At 36.2% G+C, this 25395-nt stretch overlaps 1 protein-coding gene across 2 annotated transcripts in view; it reads left to right on the top strand.

Annotated features, from left to right (window-relative positions):
• LOC106673851 (carboxyl-terminal PDZ ligand of neuronal nitric oxide synthase protein) overlaps positions 1–25395 on the top strand; it is a 405816-nt gene that overhangs the window by 250372 nt on the left and 130049 nt on the right. For both annotated transcript variants that reach the window (XM_014406196.2, XM_014406194.2), the window contains exon 3: positions 8284–8376. In XM_014406196.2, the coding sequence (XP_014261682.1) occupies positions 8284–8376 (93 nt within the window). The remainder of the gene's footprint in view (positions 1–8283; positions 8377–25395) is intronic.

Here is a 25395-nt window from a genome sequence, read left to right on the forward strand (position 1 = left end):
TTATTTTCTGTAAGTATCGTCAATTTTTCTTCTCGGAGGTCCTGGGGGCTGTGCGGCGGAGTGATTGCGGCTTACCCTCATGGTGCATACTCCGCATCGCCCCCACCCATCCATCAATCCTCAGAAATCTCCAAATGGAGCATAACGCCAACTTGTCACAGGATTCTATTAATCCCATTAATTATCACAGAAAATTCACAACGTGATGAGCCAGCGGTTTTAATTTTATCAGCGAAAATATTTCCTACTTTTTGAAGAAAAAAAATTATATTTGTTTTTGTTTATTATCTTTGGTCGTGAGTTCATATGGCATCTGTTATAAATTATTATAAACGTAAACCGAGAAATGCGAACCAGAATTATCAGAGACGGTTAAACCGCTAAACATTTAATCATAAAAATTAATATATTTAATAAGAGATCAAAACATCTGACGAACTTAAAAAAAAGTAGTTAAATTACGAAGTTCAAAACATTGGCTGAAAATCAGGCATTTTTATTTTACACTGATTTTTTTAAGTGACTTTCCTGCCCAAAATGTGCTATTGACCGAACAGGGATGTAAGCAGGGTGAAGTAAGTCGGTCGGTTTTTTATTTGTGAAAGTTTGCTCATGAACTGTTTAGATAGAAGTTTAGTTTTAAAATTTGTTAGTCTAACATTTACAGTTGTAATTAATCAAGCTTTTTGTGTATATATCATATTCCTAGCCGGGTAAGCTTAGGAGAAAACAAAAATGATCTAGCTTCCTACGGTTAAGCCAGTTATTCTTGGTGCAATGTTTACGGTTCTTATTTTTTAAAAATATTTTGAATATGAAATGCCAAAACGTAATTTTACCGAATGCAATACTTTTTATGCACCCGATTCCCTAATTTGGTACAAGAATGAGCACTGGTTTAGAGAGAAGATTTTTAAGACTTTTTTTCTTTTCAGAGGAGGATCTTCAAGACCATATATTGGCCTTGAACCTATCCTTGGGATGACAAAAACAAACACAGAACTGTCCATCTCAGAAAAGATTAACGAGAGTCAAAAGTTAAACAGGATAAACTCTATAGGTGCTAGACTTATGACGCTTATGGTAAAACAACCCTCACCAAGTCTGGCCAGCTTAATTCAGTAGTTAGAGATGGTTAATCTCAGAGGAGTGGATAAGGCGATTTACCGGTCATTGCCATCTGAGGAAAAATCAACATTCAACATACATTACAATTAATAAAGGTTTTTAGTTGAGATAAAAAATTCAATGGCACGAGCGGGATATGAACCCACGATTTTCGGCTTGATACGCCTCTGCTCTACCACTTGAGCTATCGTGACCTCGATCCACTCGGACACCAACTTCCCATCTCAACCGCACCTTTTGAATTTTAAAAATGGCAAAAAAGCGGAAAAATTCAAAAGGTACGGTTGAGATGGAAGTTGGTGTCCGAGTGGGTCGAGGTCTCGATAGCTCAAGTGGTAGAGCAGCGGCGAATCAAGCCGAAGATCGTGGGTTCGAATCCAGCTCGTCCCATTGACGTTTGTATCTCAACTAAAAACCTTAATTAATTGTAATATATTAATTCGTCAAACGAACCACGAAATCAGTGAATACAACATACAATTCAACGTAGAAATGTATGTTGATTAGTGACCGTTAGTCGATGGTTATTCAGAAATCGTGAGATGCGGTCTGGTGTGATGTGGGTTTTAACATTGAGATCATCTTCAGGGCCTGGGATTTACAAACATTGTTTAAATTTAACAAATACATGTAGGATGTGGAAAAAAAGTGAATTTATACAATGCAAAAAATATATTTTTTTAATATTCAATCAAAGTACGCAGAAAACAATCACTTTGAGTGAATAGAAATACTTTGATTGAATATAAAAAAAGATATATTTTTTGCATTGTATAAATTCACTTTTTTCCACATCCTACTTGTATTTGTTAAATTTAAACAATGTTTGTAAATCCACGGCCCTGAAGATGATCTCAATAAAGATCGAAACGTTGGCACGATAAAGAAAATGTTTCTCTGAAACCTACATCACACCAGACCGCATCTCACGATTTCTGAATAATCATACAATTCAACGATGAACCCATTTGTTGGTTATGCAATGAGGAGAAAGAAACTCCACCCAAATCATCAGGCATTATCTGGGTTAACAAAGAAAACCCAAGGAAAGGAACTATACCAACGGCAGTGAATGGTCTAGTTCTTCTTTCGAAAAGGATCGCTTGGCTGAACTAAGGAACTAGGAAAGTACAATAGGCCAGAATGGGGAACAAAAAAAATTTCTAGTCTACATTCAACCTTTATTAACATCATCAACAACAACACAATTTTCACCACCTGAAAGAGTTTTTCAACTTTAAGTCATACTTGTTATTGTCTTTTAATATCAATCCCTGACCTTTATTGATTCAGCCTTCAGTGTATCAGAGGGGAGGACTTAACAAACACAGTCGCTACTTGATCACCTTTCGAAATTATTTTCTGCCTTTTTGCCATTTAACAAGTTAACGTTAAGTTATAATTAATTAACGTTGTTAGGCTAGAGCCTTTGACGGACAAGTGTTTATGGCCGAATAATCTTGATAAAGGTTGTGGTGTCAAGTTGAAACCCGATAATCGGAGAATGGTAGAACACAAATCCTGGCTTACACACGAGGATAATTCGCGATAATCGGCCCAATATAGACGTGCTTAATTCTTAAGACAGTGGTTTCTAACAGTTAAACGTCTCCACCCCTTTTCCCAGTCATCAGGATATCACAAATTAGAATTTTGCACAGACATTGCTGCATTTTGTGGGTATAGTTGAATTAAGGATTAGTCGGTAATGATTTAATATATAAATGAAAGAGACAAGCTTCTAAAATATTTCTATGATGATGTTCTCATATATGAAGTAGAGGTTTGCTTTTTTCAAGCAGTTCAGCTTTTACCTTAATTTACTTTTTCTAGTCCCGTAGGTCAATTTAATTGAATCAACTTCTTGGAAAAACTACTAGATCTCTGACTGCCGTTGGTTCAAATTTTTACCGGGTCTTTTGGGGTGTATCGCTTTTCGATCAATGGCTGATATGACTATTCGTTTCAATCAAAAAGTTAGATCGGTTTCGACCAAGTAACAAAACCACCGTAGTAACTATATGCCAGTCTATCTTGATGTAGAGATTCAGAAAAACAAATCATTAGATCATAGTGCGTACTATCCATCCCTAACCATCGATATCAATTTTATGATCCATTATTGATCGAAATACATATTCATATGTTATATGTATTTCTTTAAGGTAACTTAAAGTTTTTAAATCCCAGGCTCTGAAGATGATCTCAATAAAGATCGAAACATGTATTTCTTAGTGGCCTGTTATCTCATAATTTGTCGGAAAAACACCTTCCTAATTTTCTCCCCCGGCGTTTCGACCTTTATTCGGGTCATCTTCAGGGCATAAAGTGAGGTGCTGTTCTTGTGGTGTCATATTAGTGTGGGCAAATGTTGTGGTAACACCAATATGACACCATAAGAATAGCATCACACTCTATGCCTTGAAGATGACCAGAATAAAGGTCGAAACGTCGGCAAAATATGAAAAAGCTGTTTTTCTAAACTATCCCATCCTTGACAGTTCCTCACGACTTCAACAAATTAAAGATCGAAACGGCACGATAACGAAAGTATTTTTCTAAACCTACATCACACTAAACCGCATCTCTTTAAATAATCACTAATTAACGGTCACTATTACATATTGACCACAAAACGGATAATACGTATAACACCAATAACGGATAATACCAACGGCACCGAAATGAACGAAATAAGGTAAAGTTCATGAAGTCTATCCCACGGAAACTGCGAAAAGCAGCTGAAAGCATTGCTCCATCGAGATAAATTCATTGATGATAACATTTCAAGTACTTATTTACTTGACTTCTGTTTGACCTATAAGGGGTCGGAACGAAGTGAGTGTCACAGGGAGCCCATGGATTGGAACGACTTCTAAAACTTCCTAGAACTAGATCGCCTTAAATTCACCCCTTGCTGGTACCCTAGCAGATGCTTTGCATTCGAGCAACTTAACTTTTAAATGGGGTCACAGTTAAGTGTGTGTTTTCTCGGATGACAATTACTGGCATTTCCTTACCACTTTTTGAATTTTACCCTAAATGACTGTAGCAATTTTTTTTAACCTTAGCTTTCGATGTTAGTCAACTGCCATTTTGTCCACATATCCTTTAACCCCAACCTCACGACACCAGGTCCGGCGTGACGAGGCAGAAATATACTTTGATTGTAAACAGTCTTTTCCCGATCTCAAAGTGTAGCAATTTGTTCACCTGTTTTGGTAAGGTTTCTTTAACCATGAGTTTAATATGTCTCGCACCTCTTGAGTTCATTTACTTTTTTTTTGCCTTTTTTGATTCAGAGATGGAAGTCTACGTTTGATCTGGTTACCCAATTGTAGGTTCTAAGTATATAAATGATCTTACAGATCATCCACTGGCCAGTTTGCTTGGTCATTACCTAGAATTCCTTTGTGCCCAGCCAACCAAAATATTCTCAAGGTGTTTGTTACTCCATTTTTTGAAAATTATGAATTTGTATTAAAGATTTTATTATGTTTTTTAAAACAAGTACACTTTGGACCATCTATCACCAGAACTTGTTTTTACACTAGAACATCTTGTCATATAGCTGTGATTTTTAAAATATTAAAATATAATATTTCTTAAATTAGGACATAATTAAGATAAGTTTCACAACAAAATATACAATTGTGTATGAAAGAAATTTGAAAAAGATTTACGGGTATTTTTTAAATTGTTATTTCTATTAAAATTGCCGTTTTTATTATATTGAATTGCTTTCCTTTAGAAAAGAAAGTTGGGAAATATCCAAGGGCCACAGCTACGTAAACATCCCGTACTCTCTTTTTCCCACCCCATTTCAGGGTTTGAACTTTTCGAGAGGCTTTTGAAATTATTTAAATTCGACATGAAGAGTGGTTATTTCCACTTTTGTACTCCGTTCTGTTTTTTAGACCTGCTAACATTTCAGGAAATTCTAGGTGAAAAGGCGTTTTTCAAGGAGGATTATTTATTTCTAATTAACCAAGTCCGTTTTTAACTTAACAAATTTTCTTCTATCTTAAATTTAAATTAGCTTTGATAACAAACTACCAGCGTTTCCCAGTCAAATAAGCTTTGGCTCGTTTAAATATAGTCGCTGTTTAAATCGACACTTTAAAAATACTTTAATGTAAACTGTTGTCAAGCTTCATTAGTCAAAGTGAAAACATTTTTAATCAATTATAAAATCCAATTATCAAAACATTTTTAAAGTTTGAGAACCTCGAAAATATTGAAAATTTATTGTCTTTCAACTCTTTTGGTCTTTTTCCTCAGCTCAGACTGCTTAGAGCTAAGAGACGATAAAGTAAAAGAGAATTACAAGAACACTGTCAGGAATATGTCAGGGATGATGAAGCTGTGGCCTGAAAGTGCATAGCCCGGGATAAGATGTTAGCTTTAATGTTTTCAACATTATTCTCAGATTCCTCCCTCCAAAATCAGACACTCCTTTAAAAGTAGAATATACCTGGCTCGATTGCAGATGTACTAAATCCGGTGTACTTATCACGGCCCAGATACTCCTAGAACTCCATAAGAAAGGCATCATACTTCTCACCTTTACTGCAGTATATTCTGCACCGCCCGCTTCTCATTTCCATAACCCGCCCATAATGCTTCTTCCTAGCGTCCAGTCACTCCACCTCTTCTCAAAACTAATCGAGAAGGTCCTCAAACGAATAATCCCGACATTCAACGCATCCAATCTTCTCCCAGAAAATCAGTTCAATTTCTTACCTGAACAGTCCCCTTCTAAGCAAGTGATTCGCGTTGTGCATCGTATATCCTCATCCCTCGAGCGCAAAGGATACTGTCTGTGGGCCTTTATTGACATTCGAGCGTTTGAGCTGCACAAACTAAAGCGCATCCTTTCAAATACCCTGTGCTCCTCTAAGAGAACGTTTCTTCACAGTTCGCTAAGGATCGGCCTACTCCGACAGTCTTTCCCGTATACTGCGTCGTCCTAAAAAGGACAATGAGGATCTTTAGCGTCCGCACCTACCCTATTCGGCCTTATCGGACGTTTTGATTCTCAAGATGAGAGCTGACGCACCGCCACATACGACAGAATGGTGTTACTGCCGCAACAGTGGTGTAGAGGCAGCCCTGCCCCGAAGGCCCAGGACAACCTCGCTCCCCGCTTGTCCATTCCGAGTGGTCGGGTCTGCATTAAGCGTCAGACCGTATGCCGCGCGCAAAGGGCTATCTAAGCCCAAATACATCAGTCCGATCTCCCGCGCACTTCCTAGATAGATAAGTCCACTCTATCTCCCAGAGTATTGGAGCTTCTTTAGCGTAGAAACTACCGGATCCGCTCCGGCCGCGGTTTTGTTTTAAAGTGAAATTGCTAACCACCCCCTAGGAGAGTACCGCCTACGGTAAAACCTCCAATCGAGCTCAGCATACACTGACGTGCAAAGCATACTCGAGTAGCTGCAACCGATTCACTACCCGTTCACATCCGCCAGGTCCTCTCCGACAATGGTCGGTACCTCAGGCAGCTTACTTGGACCGATCTCCTTTTCACCGCAGATATCGCAACTTCAATTTATACTCTCATTTGTGGCAAATAGCCAAATTGAGCAAACACTGGTGTACAAAGCTTAATATCAGCAAAAGCACCCATGCATTCACCCTTCGAAGCAAAACGGCCTCATACAATATTCTTCTATAATATTCCCTTCCCAAAAACAAGCTACTTCCGCTGGCTTGGGTTCCATTTAGAATCAAGAACACCTGGAACAAACACAAAACTAAAACGACACGGTTTGGAAATAGTAATCTAGAATCATCGTAGTAAGTTTTTCAAAGTTCTGCCTAAACGCTAATTTCACCAACATTTACAAGTTTAGTATTGATCACATTTCATTGGAAATTTAACGTCGTTCTCAATGATATCAACGGATTTGTCCAAAACCTTTTCGTTTTGGTGTTATCATTGTTTATTGATCGGCAAGGTCGTGAAATCTTAAAAAATTATAAAAATAACCCCGAAACTGCTAAGATTCGTACCATAGTTAATTAGTACTTTTTGGTTCCATTTTGAACGTTCAATCTAGTTGCAAAGTCTGTAACTCGAGTCGGCGAACACCCTGTTTAGAATATATAAATATTTACATTCTTATGAACCCATTGGCACAATAAGATTTACATTTCACTATGCACTAATTTTTAACTGAACTAGTTTATATGGCTTTGTTTTTTTTAACCTGCTGACATTTGCGGGCGTCGGTGGCCGCAACGGTTTAGGCGGTGACTCGGCGCAAGGTGAAGGTCCCGGGTTCGATTCCAGCGCCCTGCCTTCACGGCATATTACAAATGAGCGATTTTTCAGAAACATCGGCACCCCGACGATTCATATAACCTCGTAGTTTAAATACCCTCGTAAAACAAATCTTTTGACCTAAAAACCTATATATATATTTTAATTTGGTTCTTAGTTAACTTTAAGTACGAGTATATGAGCTTTCATGAAACATCCGACGTTTAAAGTACCAGAAAATTAAATAAATGCAATAAAAAACGCAATTTCATGTTAAAAAGAGCCAGGAGCAACTAAAATCAAAAATTGCTGGCACTCACAAAAATTACATAACAATCTGGACTGAAACTTTGTGTCAATTGAAACTAAAAAGCTTGTTTAAAAAACTCACAAATCATACTTACAAACTGACAAGGACGCTATATTTTATTTTAATGCATACGACCTCGGGCTCGGAACCTCGATGCTTATACCGCTTGAGTTGTCGTGCTATCTCAGACGATAGAAGTCGTTGGTTCGAGGCCCGCTGGTGACACTGATTTTTCAACACAAACATACTTTGACCATAATAATTTAAATAATTCCTTTGGTTAATTAGACTAACAAAAAAAAAGTAATATGCTATATTTTATTGTGAAATTTCTCTAAATGGTGAGCCTGTATTTTGGTCGTTAATGGTCATCCTGGGCTACCTACCGTCGGACCGTGTATCCGTCAGATGTATTACAGCAATTCGCCATCTTCCGTACAGACCAAATAGTGAAGATATAATTATTAATTGTTTACCTTTATTTATATTTTATGGATGGAATAATAAAGCATTTGCAAACATTAAAATGTTTTTTAATGCCAAATTGTTTGTATTTACGATTTTTCTTTTGTTTCAGTACGAATTCAAAGCGAAGGGGATTAAAAAAAAGAAAGTCGCAATAGAAATCTCGGTCGAAGGGGTCAGAGTAACACTGCGGAAAAAGAAAAAGGTAAGCCCAAAAGTAAAATTCGAATAGGTAAACGCCTGGCATATTAAGATACGGCTCGACAATGGGTCGTAGCAACTGCCTGTCGGATATTGATAAAAATTCGTATTTCCATTTGGATCAGCGGCCAATTTACTCGGAATATTTTCCGCTTTTTGTTTATTATTTTACTAGGCGGTGTATCTCATCGTTCGGGGTTAAGCCGGGACAGAAACCATGAAATATTCAAGCTGCTTACCGCCGGCGTTGATATGTTTCGGCATGGGTGGAATAAGTAAGTCTCGGCCCTGAAAAAGCAAAAAAAACCGTATAGGTTTTCTTCTATCCAATGGTATCGTACTTTTCGGGAAAAATAAAAAGTAAAAGAGAACTGGTGCAGAATGAAGTTGGGACTGCATTGTTAACAGTAGACATTTAAAAAAATATTTTTGTTTTAAATCTTACTATTATTGTTTTTGAATGTGTATAAAACCAGAGAAGGAAGGGGAATTTCTGAAAGTTGCACCCAGAAAATGAATACGACAGGAGGGCTAATTGTCAATTTAACAGGCTCACTGACGAACCCTCCCTGAGCTTAGGGTCTGGGTGTAAAAATTAATTTGCAGTTGAAAAACCCTTGGGTCTCTAATGAAATGCAAATGGAAAATGTTGGAGCTGGGATTACCGCTGTAACTTTGACTTGACAAATAATCTCCCAGACGGCAGTTTTCGTTTACTTTGCTAGTTGTGATTTGTGGCAAAACGGGGCTTCAACTTTCTTTAATACCCTTGTCCGTATAAAATCACGTTAAACCCTGATTAAAAATTAATAATATATATATATATTAGAAAATTTAGTTTTAACATTCGGAACAATTGAAATTCATCTTCACCATACTAACATTTTAAGTTTTTACTAACATTTAACAAACATTTAAAATTATATCACAAAAACTAATGTTTAGGAGTTGAAACTGTTTCAAATATAGGTATAAAGTAGTAGCAAAAGTTCCTCCTATTCCAACTGTCACTTGATGCTCGAGTTTCCAAGATATAACTTTTCAAGAAGTTATAATCATTTATTACGTGTGTGTATATTTGTGTGGTTTTAGTGACCGTTAGTCAATTATTCGGAGATCATGAGTCGCTGACTGGTGTGACGTAGGTTTTAGAAAAACATTTTATTTATCGTGTCAACGTTTCGACCTTCATTGATTTCATCTTCAGGGCCTGGGGATTTATAACCATTGTTTAAATTTTACAAATGCATGTAGGATATGAAAAAATGAATTTATACAACGCTAGAAATTTTAGAAAACAAATTAAATAAATAAAATGAATTTATACAATGCTAGAAAATTTTAGATTAAAAAAAATGAATTTATACAATGCTAGAAATTTTAGATTTAAAAAAAATCAATAAAATAAATTTATACAACGCTAGAAAATTTCAGATTTAAAAGAATGAATTTATACAATGCTAGAAATTTTATATTAAAAAAAAATTAAATCAATAAAATGAATTTACACAACGCTAGAAATTTTAGAAAACAAATTAAATAAATAAAATGAATTTATACAATGCTTGAAAATTTTAGATTAAAAAAATCAATAAAATGAATTTATACAACGCTAGAAAATTTCAGATTTAAAAGAATGAATTTTGAATGAAAAGAATGAATGAATGACAGAGAGAGAGAGAGAGAGAGAGAGAGAGAGAGAGAGAAAGTGATAGTAAAAGTGACAATCGACATAATTAATAAAACAGCAGACGGAAAAAAGTAGGTATGTTGCTTTGAGAATGTAATAGATAGACAGATACATTGATGGACAGATAGTACGAAGACAGGCACGGAGGGTGTGTGTGTTTGTGTGTGAGAGAGAGAGAGAGAGAGAGAGAGAGAGAGAGAGAGAGAGAGAGAGAGAGACAGACAGACCGACAGACAGAGGCAGAGAGAAAGTGAAAGAGAAAGAGAGAATATTGACAACTCGTAGACATGGATATACAAACAAACACACATTGAGACTGTGGTAAGGTACGAGATAAAAGGATAGCCCAGCAAAATCTTTCTTTGTGAAAAAAAATTAACTGTAGATAACATATTTTGTTAAAATCATAGCTTATTTTGCTATAGTTTGAACATATTATATCCATTAGGTGTTTAATTTTTGAGAATCAATAATAATGATACTTAATTCGGGGTGGGACAAGAAGATAGCACCGTTAATAATAATAATAATAAATAATAATAATAATAATCATCTCAACCAAGAGTTCCATAAAAATAATAATTAATTGAAAGAAGTAATTTGGTCAAGTGGACCACTAAATATAATGGAATAATTTTTTTTCTTAAAACACATTAAAAATAATACAATACGTTTGGAAAGCGAATCAAAATGGCGGCGAATCAATTCTTGAGGGAATTTGGCCCACTCCTCCTGAATTGCTTTTTTTAAATCATCAACGTCTTGGAGCTGTCGGCTACCCTGTAAACATTCCTGGCAAAGAGTCCCAGGCATTTTTAATTATATTAAAGTCTAGGAATCTCACGGGCCAATATAAAATTTGAATATTTTGTTTCCTTAAAAAGAAACTTTTGCCGTGTGTAAATCTTGCTGGAAAATGACGTTTTCCTTGGGAATCATTTCAAAGTACTTTTTAAATTGATTTTATTTTGAAATTGTGAAATAATCTCGACTAAAGTTTAAGCAATGTTTATAAATCCCAGGCCCTGAAGATGATCTCAATAAAGGTCGAAACGTTGGCACGATAAGGAAAATGTATTTCTAAAACCTACCTCACGGCAGACCGCATCTCACGATCTCCGAATAATAATCTTGAATGATCATTCGGCCAGAAATAAAGACTATGTCAGTTTTGTGATTGTGGTCAATGCTTTTATCTGTCCAAACTGGTCGTGTGTAGAGTTACTTGGTTGGATGATCAAAACAGTTTGCCCAATTCATGGATTAAGGAATTCTCTATTAAGTGTTGTACAGGGGTTTCACGTCAGCCTGCTTCCTAAGTATCTGACTTGATTGAAAATCAGTAGCTCGTGGTTGTTCGTGTACAGTGGAGGACAAGACCATTTATCCATGTAAATGTATACTGACATTTTTCCTCCTAAATTCTTCTGCTCAATGTTTTGCACCTTATGGATGTTGGACGTATTACTAGAGTTAGGATATGTAGAAAAATCGGTGCTGGAAAAACAAGAGTGGACTTAGGTTGCTGCCTTGTCCGACGCCAGCTTGTCTGACATCAGGGTACTTGTTGCCACGCCTCACTCTTAAGCAGTATTCAGTTAGATGGAATTGCAAGATAAGGTGATAAGGTGTGAGTAGGAAGCGTTTAAGACTATAGAGAATGCCTGATCGATTTTTCAAATTTTTCTGATGATTCGTCGTAGTTGATGGTGAATCTCTATATATCGCAAAATAGTTACATATTGCTAACTTATATATTGCATGTGTAATAAGTTTTTTTTTTAAATTATTGAACTATATCAGATTAATAGATTTTTATTCAGATATCGTGAGATGCGGTCGGGTGTGATGTAGGTTTCAGAAAAACATTTTCTTTATCGTGCCAATGTTTCGATCTTTTATTGAGATCATCTTCAGGGCCTGGGATTTACAAACAATGTTTACATTTAACAATTACATTTAGGATGTGGAAAAGTGAATTTATCCAATGCAAAATATATTTTGTATTCAAACAAAGTATTTCTACTCACTCAAAATGTTTGTCTTCTGTGTAATTGTGCCATCCTTGCGTGTCGTGTTGAGAGTGCACTAATCTCTACACATTAATAGATTTTTTAAATAGTAGTCTACCTATAAAAATTAAAGAAAGAGGCTTTCCCTCGGGTTTAGTTTTACAATAAATTGAATAAAAACACAAAATTACTATTAAAACTCTTTAAATATTAACGAACTCCTTCAAAGTTTCGACTTACAGGAAATTTTTGCCAAGCAAAGGAAACGCGAAAACAAGTTCTTGTTATTACATTAAACATCGCGAATGTTGAGTTCAAAGTTGCGTCCCTGACATGTTCCGGGATGTTAACATTTACTTTAACTCTAATCATGTTGACCATATAAGCATACAGATTTAAAACATCCTTCAGAGTTTATTATTAAATATTTGGAAATGTTTTTGTGCGATGTTTAAGGCTCAGAAATAATAAACTCTTTTGCTATAATCCATTGATCAATAAACTTAAACAAATATATTAGTTTTTGCACCTGTTTTATTTATTTATTTTTAAGTCAGAGAATTGTCACCTGATACTATTTCACTCACGTATTTTGTGGTAGAATGCCAATAAATAAATATTAGCCTAACATGCGAACGTGCAGATCACCTGAGGCTATTGATCATTAAAACTTTTTTATATTTGTGCACTTGCTATACTGATAATTTAAAAAAATATTTATCTTCAACGCATTGGAGGTAGATATTACAAAATACGATGTTTTAGATGATGTATTTAATATTTTATTATGTACGTACGTGAAACATAACACAATAAATATAAGAAGAAAACTTAAACGTCACTGTTTTATATCATTGTTTCACGATTATCTACTGTATTTGTTAGTCAAATTAATATATAAATGACCAGTTTTATGTAATACTTTGAGTTTATCACGTTTCATTGTCTGAAAAAAGTAATATAAATTTTCTCTCAGACGTGACTTTACTTAAAATCCCAAAAAGCCTCTACGTTTGGCTCCTTAGGACCTGAAAGCACTCAGTTGCCTTATTTTTCTTTCTCGTCCCGTTTCCCCTTTCTCGGAACGCAATTTAGTGCTTCTAACTATAATGCATTAGAAGCAAGGGGAAGATTAATAGTCGGGCATTTATTACAGATTTGAACGTAGCTGTTTTCCTCGCATTGCCCTTGTCTGTTTTATTTAGAAGTATTACACCGTACGCTGCGGTGGTTTTTCAAGTGTTTAATGTCCAATTCAAGACTGTCTACAGTTCAGTGTTTATTTTTATTTTATTTCGGTATTTTCAGACATTACGACCTTGACGTAATTTATTAAGATATTTATTTATTCCCCTCTCTTCCGTATAAATAGAATAATAACATGTGTAAGTAGAAAGTAATTGCAGTCATACATGAAGGTACAATGAACCTGTTGTTGGAACAATGAAAAAGAGTTAAAGGGTGAGAGAAAGAGAGAGAGAGAGAGTAACTTTAATATACGTTATCAAATAAAACGCCATGATACGCCAGGATTCGAACCCGGAACCGCTAGAGTCGCAAATTCGAATCCGAAGCCCTAACAAACCACACAACCATTGCTGGCCCAATTATTATATTAAGCTTAATCATTAATATAATATTTTACACAAACTAAACAAAAATGAAAAAGATTTTAAAATTTTAAGCGAAAAATCCACATTAAGTCAGTCCAATAATAAACACAAATTTAAAAAAAAAAAATAAATAAATAAAAAATAAACAATACAAAAAATGGGGCGTCGGTGGTCGCAACGGTTTAGGCGTTGACACGGCGCTCATCACTGTAAGGTAAAGGTCTCGGGTTCGAATCCAGTGGCCCTGCATTCGAAACCGTCATGCTTACAAATGGGCTTTTTTTCAATAATACCGGCAACCTGAGGGTTTATACGAACTCTGCTGTTGCGAACCCTCGAAAAAAAAAACTTCGAACGATCTAGAGATTTCGTGAATTATTGTAGTTTCATTTATTTTATTTTAATAACAATCTTAATTATAATATTGTTTTTTCATAGTTTTTATATAGTTTTTTCAATTAGTTAATCTTTAATGTAGGTTTTGGTTGGGATAAAAAAGTCACGAGCGGGATTCGAACCCACGATCTTCGACTAGCTACGCCGCTACTCTACCATTTGAGCTATCGTGACCTCGATCCACTCGGATCTAGCGTATCTAGCCGAAGTTCGTGGGTTCGGGAGAATAAGAGGGTGAGGGAAAGAGTGAGTGAGAAAAAGAAACAAAGAGCAAGAGAGAGAGAGTGAGTGAGTAAATTAATGAGAAAAAGAGGGTGAGGGAAAAAATAGATCGACAAACTGATATCATGAGAATTGAGAATTGAAAGAAAGAATTGATAGATTGTTAAAAAAAATTGACAGATTTATAGCATGAGAATGTAAGAAAGATTGCTTGATAAATAGATGGATAAACAAATAAACACATAAATAGTGCAAGAATGAGGTAGGCTGATGAACAGATAGATGGGCAAATAAACTGGCAAATTAATAGCACGAGAATGAGATGAAGACCGATAGACGATAGATGGATAAATAAACAGATTATTTTATTCTGACTGAGAAGGAAACTAAAAAAAAATTGATAGATGGATACATTTATGGACGGATGAATAGATACATTGACAAATTTATAACGTTAAAATGGGAGGGAGATTAATAGATGCATAAAAAAACTTACAAATCAATAGCACGGGAATGAAATGAAGACTGATAGACGATGGATGGATAAATAAACAGATTATTTTATTCTGACAGAAGAAAAAAAATGAAAAAAAGTTGGATAGATTGATGATTAAATAAACTGACAAATTAATAACGTAAGAAGAGGAAGATTGATATAAGGATTAAAAAATTGACAAATTAATGACGTAAGAGTGAACGCGAGTTATATATACGTATAAATAAATCGACAAATTACTAACGTGTGAATGAGGAGTAGAGATTGATAGAAGGATGAATAAATCGACAAATTGATAAAAAAATAAATTGGTTAGTTAATATCGTGAGAGAGAGAGGGAGTCATAGAGGATGTTTGATGGAGGTCTATACGGATAGATGAATTGACAGTTTGATGACTTTGATATGAGAACGGTGCATTGACGGATAGATAGATTGGTCAATAAGTTGTCAGATTAACAGCAAATAATAGAGTGACAGGAGGAAAGGGAGCGAGAAGTGAAAGAAAAGTGAGAGAGAGAGAGAGAGTGAGGTAAACAAGAAAGATTATGTGAGGGATTTTCGAAAATATTACTTGCTCTATTTGTATCGCTTCCTAATAACCCAGTATGGTTTCAGAAACCGTAGAAATTCCGATAAAATACTAGTTTTAGCAACATGATATCCAGTTGGGCTTTTCTCTGGTAGATAACGTTTCAACTTAACATTCTACTTTTCCCCGCCTGAAGATAAACATTGAACGTGTAACTTTTTGCAATGTTAAAGTGTGGTTAAACATGTGTGGTTAATATTTTTTATGTTGCAATGTTAAATCTCCCAAATTTTTATCACAGTTGAACTTCATAGAATATGCATCTTTCACTTAGGAGGAACGTTCTATATTTTTAACTATTTAAATAAAATCTATTATAAATCTCTTTAGGCTGACGTTTCATAAATAAAAGTAACATTTATCAGTTCAAAAAACCTTACAATGGGTTAAAATCTTATTCGTTTCGTTTGTTCTCTAAACAAACATGTAAGAAACTTCAGAGCAAGATTTGTGATTGTTGAATAAACTGTAAATAACGGTGTGGGAGGTTTTTGCGAGCCCCTGCAGCAAAGCATCGCGAATATTTTTCTTCAAAAGTCCTTCCCAGAATGCAATAAGCCACATGTTTGTTATGAAGGATCTATGTTGCTCATGTTCCTTGTTCAACGAAGAAAGTATAAAAAATTAACTTTCAATTTAACTTTTTTTGTGTGCTGATAGAAACATGGAAAAATCTTATCCCAGGAGGAATGAGTTGCAAATGCAATAACACGGCTCAGGTTTTGTATATTTATATACTTTCTCGGTTCTAATTTTAACGCTTTCCTCCTTGCCCTGTCAACTTGTATTTCCCATTCGGTTCGATTGTGCCTAACGTGTAAAACCTGAATTAGCGCTCATTCCAAATATAAGACAGGCCGCTTGTAAAAATAAACGTCCGGTGGCATGGACATTTTAAGAAGAATTTTGTAAGACGACGTAGAATATCACGAAACGTCACACTTCGGGCTTGCTGTACTGAAAGGAAGTACTTCGAGCAGAAATTGTTCCGACGAGGAAATCCTGAATCGTGAGTCCTTCAGACCTTTAAAATTTCAACATTTCTGTAAATTATACGCGCGAGACGATTATTAAGTGGATAAATAAATAATTACATAATTACATGAATATTTTAAGTATAAAAGTCTACTTAACGTGAATAATTTCGTTCTCTTTCCTGCGAATCTATAGTGAGTGAAAGTTAGCGGTGGATAGATAGATAGATAAATAGATGTCTAAATTATAGATTCATAGTAGATAGATAGATAGATGTATAGAATCAAAGTCTACTCTAATTTTTTTTGTCATGGATGGACTTATACAATTTAAAGTTATTTGTCAGATATGATGATTTTTGTCTTGTTAATCATCATTCTTTCTTTGATGTTTAAAATTTTTGCTTTTGTACAATGTGGTGTGACATGTTCATACTATTCGATGTTATAAGCTTACCTTATACAAGCATTTTGTGTTATTTGAATGTTTTCTAAATTGGAAGTTCAATTTGGATTTTTTCGTAGGTTTCGACAAGGCTTTGGCAAGTTTTTTTTTACAAATGTCAATGGTTTGTTCTGACCAACACGAAGTTTCATCGACTGTGAGACCAAGATTATTATTGATTTGGACAGAATATTTTGTGGTTATTTGTTAAGATATATACATTTTTAACATTTATAGAGTTCAAATTCTGAGAGAGAGAGAGAGAGAGAGAGAGAGAGAGAGAGAGAGAGAGAGAGAGAGAGTTCTTTTTCATAATTAATATTCTGTTTTATCCTTTCATTAATAGTATTAATCCAATTATGTTTAGTGGTTTGATTGACCAAATTATTTATTTACATTAATTATTCTTTTTATGTAGGGTCTTGGTTGAGATGAAAAAGTTAGTGTCAGGAGTGGGATTCGAACCAACGACCTTCGGCTCAATACACCGCTGCTCTGGTTACTCGTATTGGTCACGATAGCTCAAGTGGTTAGAGCAGTGTCGTATTGAGCCGAAGGTCGTGGGTTCGAATCCCGCTCGTATACTAACTTTTTCATCTCAACCCAGACCTTACATAAAAAGAATAGCTAATTGAAAAAGCATTAATATTTTCTTACCATTGGCTCGTGCTTGTCAACTAGGGTTAATTTATGTTCTGTCTTGTATTTCATAAATGCGATACTTCATAAACATATATTATAAATTAAATAAATTCCCACCCATTGCAATGTGGCGTACGAGATTTATTATTATTTATCGACGTAAAACTTAAAATATTTAACGAAATATTTCATATATTCTAAACATGTAGCATGGATCGGTCGTCCACTGGCCATGTTGGCTGCTGTTTTGCCGTATGAAAAACGTTCTGACATATTCCAACTGGGCGCAGTTAAATTAATAACCAGGGTGGAAAAAAAATATCCGGGCTACCTTCTGGGCTTTATGGGCCCTACAATTGTCCCCTGGTTGGCGGTAGTCGTATAGCCGCGAAGTATAATTTTTTCAAAGAGCAATCCCAGGTCTGGAGAAATTCCAGGCCGTTTTACTACCAAGTACCCTAATGCCGGGGGCCCTAAATCACCCTCCCATATCAAAACCGGTAGAAATCTTTATTTGAACAAATTATGAATTAATCATTTTAATGAACCGTAAAAATGTAGATGTATGACTAGACTAAATGATAAAATATCAATAAACAAATAGGAAACCCCAACTATTTAAAATATACCAAATGGACCAAATAATTTTGTAATTTCTTTTGTCTCCTAGTACTGTAGCCTTGTGGCTTATACTTTCCTAGGTTCATAGTTCATTCAATCGACTCGCTCCTTCTATTAAGAATTATTCTATTGACTGTAGTTGCTACTATTAATTTCTCTGGGCTTTCTTTGCGTATTTATTTAATGGTTCTTTCTCGTATGACGATGATGTGGGTGACAGTTTCTTCTTCCTCATTGCATTGGCTACAAATGGGGTCATCATTAAATATCGTTCCTTTTTTTGTTAGATCACATCAAATAATATCGTTCCTTTTTTTGTTAGATCACATCAAATACATATAAGAAAGAACAAGACAAACATTTTTGTACTTATTGATTTTTGGTCAAAAGTAATATAAACTTAAAATCTTTTATTTTTCATATGAACACTAAAAACCTTTTCAACTATGGAATGACTAGACTAATTTGTACAAATATCGACAGTAAGAAGCGTGTAAATAAAATAACAAAATGATTAGTGTGTGGAGGTTAGTGACCGTTAATCGATAATTATTCAGAAATCGTGAGATGCGGTCTGGTGTGATGTAGGTATCAGAAAAACATTTTCTTTATTGTGCCAACGTTTCGATCTTTATTGAGATCATCTTCAGGGCTCAAAGTATCATCTCAAAACAAGCTTCTTGCATATCGTGTTGAGAGTGCCCTGAAGATGATCTCAATAAAGATCGAAACGTTGGCACGATAAAGAAAATGTTTTTCTGATACCTACATCACACCAGACCGCATCTCACGATTTCTGAATAAAAGCGATTAGTGGGAAGTCGTACCCGGGACTCGCACTAGTCATTTTTTTTTAAATTAATTAATTTTTTATTTACACGCTTTTTACTGCCTAAAAACAAGTAATAGAAAAATGTTTATTTTGTTCTTATATATATTTGATGTGATCTAACAACCAAGGGAACGATATTTAATGATGACCCCATTTGTAGGCTATGCAATGAGGAGGAAGAAACAGCCACCCACATCATCTTCATACGAGAAGCAACCGTTAAATAAATCCACAAAGAAAGCTCAGGAATGTTAAATTAGTCAAAATTAATATGTATGATATATCCTTTTGTAGAGCCTTGAAGAAGGTACAATAAAGTTCCGAAAGCTAGGGAAGATGTAAAATTAAAAATATCTTTCTTTGACCACATCCCTTATAAATACAAAAAGAACATTACCTTCATAAGTTCGCCGGTAAATCTACAAAACATCATTAAATATGTTCATGTTGTGTACAAATTTCTCATATCACGGTGACCGGTTAATAGTTCTATCACGCCTCCGAGTTTGGCACTCTGTAATTGTTTCATTGAGGTTGCCAGTCTTGGTGAGGGTTGTTTTAGCATAACAATGCCAATGTTCTATGTTGATGTTTCCTGAGATGCCAGTGACCGTTTAATAGTTTTAACAGTCCTCTGAGTTTAGCCCTCTGTCACTGTATCAGAGAGTTTGCCAGTCTTGGTTAGGGTTGTTTTAGTGGAGCACCTCAGGAATTTATCCTTTTCCTTTTGACTTTTTTCCTCCTTTGTGCTATGGAGGTTCTGTGTTTGTTTTTGTCAACCCAAGAATAGGTTCAGGGTCTACATATGGCCTAGTAGATTCTCTTTTAGCCAGTGTGTCTGCTTTTTCATTACCCGAAATTCTCTGGCGTCCTGGTTCCCAAAGCATCATTCGATTGTTTGACCAGGTTTTGGAGATTTTGGACGCTTGCACTGTCTAGTTTGATTGAATTTTTTCCCATGCTAACGCTTCAATAGCTGCTCGCTATCATCTTCTGAGGATTTTTTGCCAGTGTAATCTCTTTTAAAATTTTCCAAGGCATAAGCTTTTAGGTATGTATTTCAGTTTGAAAGACTGATGCGAAACTCATGTTTTGGACTTGTACAGAAAAAAAAAAATCCTGATCCTGTTCCTTCATTTGTTTGGAGCGATCTGTACCATTTAGTTGTGTAGAAGTCCTGAATTCTTCTTATTTCTAGTCTGTTAGACTTTATAGGATGTTGTAAAGAGTGTTTTCGGGCCATTTTGGTTTGCCTATCTCGACTCGGTTGGCTTCTCTTCCTCATTTCGCCGAATTCAGAGTTAGGCAAACCGAAAATGATCAGGAACGACCAGATTTCGGCACACCGCATTGCAAATCTATATAGTTGAGTATTCTGAACAGCCCATTTTCGCCGGTTTTACCTGTCACAAACGTTCTAGCAAATAGCCGACTAGCAGTCAAGTTTATAAGCAGGAAGAGGCAAGGCACCCTTGTATTAATGACAATTTTCACTTGTGCATGAGTGTTTTCTCCACCCAACTTAATATACAAGTTCACTAGTTTTAGTGGTCCGCTTGACCAATTAATTAAGGTTTTTTAGTTGAGATAAAAAAAGTCAGTGTCACGAACAGGATTCCATTAACTCTCTCTTTCTTTTTTTCACTCACTCTCTTCCTCTCTTTCTTTTTCTCACTCACCCTCTCTATCTCACTAACTCTCTCTCTCTCACTCATACACACACACATTTCCTTCCTTGCGCAGAGTTTTTGATAGTTTAGCTTGTGCATAAAATAAGTAAATATTTCTTTCACGTCTCAGTTGTTATACTAAACCATCTTGACAGATAGATCAGACAAAACTGTTGTACTGGACTCCTCTCTCTCTCTCTCTCTCTCTCTCTCTCTCTCTCTCTCTATCTCTATCTCTCTCTATCTCTCTCTCTATCTCTATCTCTCTCTCTCTCTCTCTCGCTCTCTCACTCTCTCTCAATCTCAATCTCTCTCTCTCTACTTATTTATTTATTTCTCAAGGCACACACCTCCACATCTCTAGCTCTACCTCACACGTATTTAATTCATGCTTAAAGTATCCCGCGGCCGAAACGCTATGTCGAATTGTAGACTATTATGCATGTAATTGGTCAGATAGGTTTGTATGTATAATCGACGAAGACTTCATATGAAATTCAAATGCCAAAGTTTTTCTAAACTGTAATTATACTGTACAAGCATCGCACTGTACAGTTATAATAATGTAATTTTAAGATTGACGACAGTATTTATGTTTGCATTAATTTTGGCGTTCAATCTTCTTTTATACAGTCTACATATTTTGTTACACCCAAAAGTTGTTTTGGGTCAGAGCAAAATTTATTCCGGTAGCTCGTCGGGAGTGGTGGGGGTAGAATGGAGGAACAATACACAAAATATAAAAAAAAATATTAAAAAATATTAAAAACTAAAGAAATATTGGTGAGTTGGGCGCTACCCCATTTTATGCGTCCTGAGTAATGGGGAACTCCTTTAACTAAAAAAAATATTCTTGTTTGTACTCTAAATAAATTTGAGAAAAATAAATAAATCAACAAAACAATCAATATATGAGAGGAAAGTAGTATTTTCTATAAAAAAATAAATGATTTACTTTATTCCATGGCGGACACGCCATGGAGGGGGGGGGCACTCCAGGCAAGGCCACTTGGCTTGGGCCAGGATAAAGCCAGCCTAACACGGCGTGTCCTGATCAGCAACCTTACCTTCTCCTTATCGCATTCGAATTCCCTCTGCTTAAATGATTATTCAAATATTTACGAGGTACCTGGCCATGCAAAGTAATCAAGCCAAACAAAGAAAAGGAGGTTATAATAATTATATATATGATTATAGTATATGTATAAGGAGGGAAATAAAACACAAAAAAAAAGAAATGAGAATCCTCTTAACAATGGGGCGATTTATTATTCCTAAGCAGAGTGAAATTAAAATAAGTACTTTGTTTCCTTAATCAGTTATAAAATAAACAATAAACCAGATCTGGACTAACTTAAAAGAATGAAAACTTAATCATCTAAATTAACATTAGAAAATCGCTAAAATTAAAACAAACAAAAATCACTTCTTCATGCAGTCTTTCCCGTAAACCAACAATTTTACTTGGGAATCGTAGGCCCAGCCACAACCATCCGCCGAGTCCTCCTGGGCTCCAGTCCTGCCGAAATCCGCTCCAAAAAAAGAGAAAATCTCCGGAGAATTGGGGCCGCCTCTGTATCCTGTCCGAAAACCGCGAACAGACAGTCCTCGCTCGTCGCCATGGTCTGGAAACTCTAAAAATGGAAATACACACGAAGAAAAAAAAAAAAAAATCCAGACGAGCCGTTTTCCGAAGAATCTCTATTCGTTGCCCACTCGTAGGTGTTTTCCGCACTGTTCTCCTCGGCGACCTCTGGCACGGTCCAAGCGATCGCGTTATCGCTTAATCCCCGGCACGGCACTAAATACACGCTCGTAATAACAACACTCCTTGCTGATTTTCACCAATTTCCTACGCACACTGTTTTTTTTTAAACTAATAAAAATGTATCCATCTTATTACAAGGTTACATACCTCCTCACAAGAAAAGGAAGCTGATCGAGGCGAGAAAATAAAAAAATAAAAAATTGATTTTGGGGCAAAAAAAACACTTTCCTCTCTTACAAACATGATATTATAAAACCCTAATTTTTTGGTCACAATTTTGCAAATGTTAATTTGACACAGCGTTAACCAACGGGTATAACGATTTGTAAAAGATTTATGAAATCTATGTAAACAATCAAGTTGTACAGTGTTCTACGTCTCGTACAGAGAAATAGAGAATAGAAAAAAAAATTTCTTTAAACTTCAATGTTCTGCCAAATTCGATAAAACTGTCAACCCCGTTGGCAGAATTCGTCAAATTGCATAACAGTGCAACTAGGAAACTCTAAACAGACGGCTAATTTATTTGAGGAAAGATCATCGAGGTTTGACGTCATAATAAGCCTTGGGAGAGCTCAGGCTTATTTTAACTGCTTCTTCTAAGTTTACATGTTGGAAAATTATTCGTTTGTCGTAAATTTGACACCCGCCATTTCTAATATTGTCAGCAATCCAGTGGAAATATACCAACGAGTTTGTGCATCGCATGGCTTCAAATTTTAAAAACAACGTCTGCACGCAGTAAATCTCCAAAACAACAAACACTCGAATAACTTCGAAATAGCTATTGAAATAAATTATTTATTGTAATATTTTGTGACCAAGCGAAGTAGCAAAGTAGTATTGTTTGTTCAGTCTGTTTCTTAGCGGTCATCCTGAATTTCTTTTTCTAAAATCGCCAAGTGAATATTTTTCTACCTGAAAGTCAAGTTGTTTAATCAGCCATTTGCCAATATATTTTTGGAAAAACTATAAATGAATTCCCTTTGACCTTTACCAAATGTAATGAAATAAAATGTTCCATAGTGTATATAGAGCTTCAAAGGTTGAATTTCATTTTTAGGAAACGGAATAATTCTTGTAACAAGACGATGGCAGTCCTTGCCTCACCCTGCTTATATCCTCGAGGTCACGCCAGGTTTACAAACTTTTTATGGCACAAGTGAATTATTTGAAATATAATACTGCTTAGGACTAATATAATAAATTGAGCAGTTTTATACCTAAATATCAAATGGATTTCGATCTAGATTGGCACCCGGGTTTGCTCTGGAAACTCAAGGGCACCCTCTAAACACTATCTCATCCTTATATCCTACCTGGCCGACAGGTATTTTAGAGTACGGGTTGGATCCTCACACTCTCTTTTGTATCGGTGGACGCCGGAGTCCCTCAGAGTAACGTTCTCGGCCCGCTACTGTAGTCAATACTTCTGATATCACGGCATCACTATCCAAACAAACCCAGAATATGTTTCGTTTTTTTAAGGAAAAAAAGTAATAATGAATTTTCTGGTGGCTTGCCTGTGCCTACGTGCGGTAAAGAAAAATCTTAGTTTTAAGTCGTGTAAATTTAAATTTCGGCGTGGAAGATGCGAGCGTCAGGCGGCAGCACGAGCGTGGGCGTCGAGGTTTAGCACGCGACCGCAGAAGGTTAAGGGCCGTCGGCCCAGAGAGACGTGTCCGCTGTGCGAGGGACGAGCGGCCAAAGGAAAGGGGAAATTCTCGCTGCAGCGGATTGGTCGTCCTCAGTAACCTGGCATCTTCCCCTGGTCAGAATGATGGGGAAGAGAACTCAGAAGAGGATTTGTGGTTCTACGAGGACGAATTATTTTCCCCCGACTGAGGCTGCTTCCCGGATGAGGACCACGCTGCGCCAGGGCCCCGACGTGAGTTCGCCAAAACGGGCGATTGACTTTCCGTATTTGTTTAATTCCTTTTGTTAGATTAAGTTGGTTTAGTTATAAGACAAAATTGTTATGCTAGGTTTAAGGTTTCTTTGTTATGTTAGTCATTTAGGTTAAAGAGTATAAGATATTTATGTATAAAATTTATTTTCTATGTAAGAGATTTTAGTTGAATACGGTGTAAAGTCGAGCGTTAAGGTCACAGCACCCGTTGTGGGAGGCACCTGCGATTAATATTATTGTTCGCCAGCAGCCAAGTTCAAAATGAGGAATTGAAATTAATAAGAATATTGTTTCGGCACCAACGGGAATGGAAGATTCCCGATTTTAAGAGGGATATTAGTTTAGGAATGGTTAAATGAAGGAATAAATAATGAACGAAAGGGTAGTTGAAGACGCACTGTTTAATGAAGTTTCTATGTCTTACAAAGTGGCAGATGATCGTATTGGAGATGTGAAGGCGATGAAGACCGGGAAGCGGCGAAGGTCTCCTGAATGCGATATCGTGCTTTGTTTGGCGATGATTAGGCCGATATACCGACCTGGTTCCTGCAGCGTCGTTGATGATGATGCTGGATGATGCAATCCAGTAGCGGTGAGGATGAGACGATGCAATCCAGGTAGTAGCCAGTGAGATGATGGAGTCTTCGCGGGATAATGAAAGGATGTTTCGTTCGCGGGATTATAATGATGGTAGATGGAAGAAGGAGATGATATATTAAGGGAAAATGGTGATGATTGGTTTGTGGACCATGCGGTCGTGAGATGGGACGCACGCGGAGGTGAAGATCGTATGGCGATTTTCGGGGGAATCCGTGGGGATTCGCGTAGCGAGGAAAACTTTAAGAAGCGGCGATCTTACACGGAGGTAAGTTACTTATGGCGCAACACTTTAGCGGGATAGGGCGACAGGACGTGTGCTCGCTCTGAGAGCTGGCGGTGAAGGAGCTCGAGAGGGCTGGAAGGATGAGTTTTTGAGGAAAAAGGAGGGAAGTGTATTACGATTGGTGGATTTCTAGAAGATAGGATTAGTAGATAGAGGGGTACAATCTACGTCGCAAATCGGGCGCTTCGGTGACGTAGACGCGCCCGAACAATTATTGTTCTTTATCTTTCTCTATCTCTATCTCTATCTGGCCGGAGGA

This window comes from Cimex lectularius, unplaced genomic scaffold (assembly GCF_000648675.2).
Source record: "Cimex lectularius strain Harlan isolate CLEC.00 unplaced genomic scaffold, Clec_2.1 scaffold12, whole genome shotgun sequence".
Classification (NCBI taxonomy): Eukaryota; Metazoa; Arthropoda; class Insecta; order Hemiptera; family Cimicidae; genus Cimex; species Cimex lectularius.